The sequence below is a fragment of the Cynoglossus semilaevis genome, chromosome Z (assembly GCF_000523025.1).
Source record: "Cynoglossus semilaevis isolate Cse_v1.0 chromosome Z, Cse_v1.0, whole genome shotgun sequence".
Taxonomy (NCBI): Eukaryota; Metazoa; Chordata; class Actinopteri; order Pleuronectiformes; family Cynoglossidae; genus Cynoglossus; species Cynoglossus semilaevis.
In genome coordinates this window covers 14,848,968-14,850,016 of record NC_024328.1, presented here as the reverse complement: position 1 = coordinate 14,850,016, position 1,049 = coordinate 14,848,968, and the positions used below count along the sequence as shown (strand labels likewise).

The window sequence follows — 1,049 nt, the reverse complement described above, 5'->3', positions numbered from 1 at the left end:
AAAAAAAAAAAAAACACGTGTCGTAGTACGAAAATACTGTACAGCTTTGTAATTCGTCCAGTGTAAACAGATATTCACCCAATCGTGTGACAGTTCAGCTCAGAGAGTCAGAGTCAGAGTTCTGGTCCCAGAGAGAAGACCCTCGCACCGCACCCTCACAAAAAATATACCCTTTCTCTACAGGGTTAAAAAAAACAAAAAAAAACAACAGCTCTGGAGCTCAGCCAGCTGCCTCCAGCTTCACACACACACACACACACAACTGTGAGCGGTGGCGGTTCAAAGTTCAGCATCTCATCTTACCGCCTTTGAACAATGAACACATAAAGTCTGTATTTTAACAAGTGGTCCACAGGTGGTGGCGCGACCGTCCGGCAGTCCCCTCGCGCTCCGTTACACCTTCGTGGCCAGAGAATGGATCTCCGACTTCTGAGTCTGGGCGCTGAGCGTGGACGACATGGAGCTCATCTGGCCGTGCATGGCCTTCTTCAGGTTGAGCAGGCACAGGCACTGGGAGCGGAAGCGCAGGTCGAAGAAGGCGTAGAGGAACGGGTTGAGGCAGCTGTTGACGTAGGCCAGGCAGGTGGCGTAAGGGTGGGCCAGCAGCAGGAAGTGCAGGAAGCCGCAGGAGTTGGGCGCCAGGTTGAGGTAGGACAGGGAGTCCATGCTCTTCAGTACGTGGAAGGGCGTCCAGCAGATGGCGAACACCACCACCAGGGTGGTGATGATCTTCAGCAGCCGCTTCTTCTTCTGGTCCTCCTTGCGCAGGTTGTTGAAGTGGCGCGTGACGGTGCAGCCGATGAAGCAGTAGAAGATGGTCATGGCCAGGAAGGGCAGGAGGAAGCCCAGGGCGGAGGAGGACAAGCTGAGACCGGCGATCCAGAAGTCCTCGTGCCGCTGGTTCATGGTCACGATGCTGAAGTCCATGGCGCAGGTGGTGCGGTTGCTGTTCTGGTCGTTCACCGTGGTGCGGAACAGGAGCGTGGGCACGGCCAGGAGCCCCGACAGGAGCCAGATGGCGCCCAGGGACGCCAGCATGGTGCCCCGGG

General features: G+C 56.5%; 1 protein-coding gene across 1 annotated transcript; it reads right to left on the bottom strand.

Moving 5' to 3' along the window:
• Positions 1 to 85: 85 nt before the first annotated feature.
• On the bottom strand, positions 86 to 1,047 carry LOC103398067 (apelin receptor A-like; the record flags this gene model as incomplete). The annotated part of the gene is made up of 1 exon (XM_008336557.2): positions 86 to 1,047. A coding segment is annotated over one exon (654 nt), but the record flags the coding sequence as incomplete, so codon positions are not given.
• Positions 1,048 to 1,049: the final 2 nt, after the last annotated feature.